The sequence below is a fragment of the Apis dorsata genome, unplaced genomic scaffold (genome assembly GCF_000469605.1).
Source record: "Apis dorsata unplaced genomic scaffold, Apis dorsata 1.3 scaffold_935, whole genome shotgun sequence".
NCBI classification, from domain to species: Eukaryota; Metazoa; Arthropoda; class Insecta; order Hymenoptera; family Apidae; genus Apis; species Apis dorsata.
The window spans coordinates 653,162-654,032 of NW_006264045.1; the positions used below are offsets into that span (position 1 = coordinate 653,162).

Consider the following 871-nt stretch of genomic DNA (forward strand, 5'->3'; position numbering starts at 1 on the left):
AGTAATATAATGAGATTTTTATTTTAATATTATAAAATTAATGATCATTGGAACTTTTAATTAATTTTTTTAATTATGTAATATTTAAATATACTTATTAGCGATATTATTATAACAAAATATATAATATAATATAAAATATAGTACATAATGTATAATAATACCGTGAAACTAATGTGAAACAATACTTTTCGGAATAGAATAATTATCATACATATATTATTATATGTAATAAAATCATAATTATCATACAATAATATCATATATATAATGATATAATAAGATAAAATAATAATAATATAATAAGATAAAATAATATCAAATAATAATAATATCACAAATAATATCATAATTATAAAAATAATAATAATAAAAATTTCATAATAAATCTAAGATTTCCTCTCATAGATGTATCACGAGAGAAATATTGTTCATATTACATAACAAAATTGAGTGTTATTTTCATTTTCTATTTTCTTTATACATTTTTATTAATTCACAATGTAATTTATTAATTATATCATTTGAATCGATCTGATTTTCAAAATAATAATCAAATATTTATTATAAACTTTATTATTAACTTTATATATCTTTATTCGATTTCATAACATTTTACTTACATTTCATGATCGGGTAATACCATGGGATAAATCTGTATAGTGTCGATCAAATCCGTGTTGTCGCAGATCACTCTAGCGAGTTTTATTTTTCGGATCTCATTCAATTGATCTAAAAAAAAAAATAAAAACATGATTAATTTTAATCTCATTTCATTAATTTTTTCTAATTAATCTTTTTTCCAATTTTTTTTTTTNTAAATCGTAATTCACTTTACTATCTTATTGTACTCAAATTTATAAAAATTTGA

At 17.2% G+C, this 871-nt stretch overlaps 2 protein-coding genes across 5 annotated transcripts in view; one reads left to right on the forward strand and one right to left on the reverse strand.

Annotated features, from left to right (window-relative positions):
- LOC102680589 (centrosomal protein of 290 kDa-like) overlaps positions 1–871 on the forward strand; it is a 23,950-nt gene that overhangs the window by 22,331 nt on the left and 748 nt on the right. The window lies entirely within an intron of this gene.
- The window catches only part of LOC102679559 (chorion peroxidase), a 55,556-nt gene that overhangs the window by 3,545 nt on the left and 51,140 nt on the right, over positions 1–871 (reverse strand). For all 3 annotated transcript variants that reach the window (XM_006623744.2, XM_031514232.1, XM_006623746.2), the window contains one exon: positions 624–732. In XM_006623744.2, the coding sequence (XP_006623807.1) occupies positions 624–732 (109 nt within the window). The remainder of the gene's footprint in view (positions 1–623; positions 733–871) is intronic.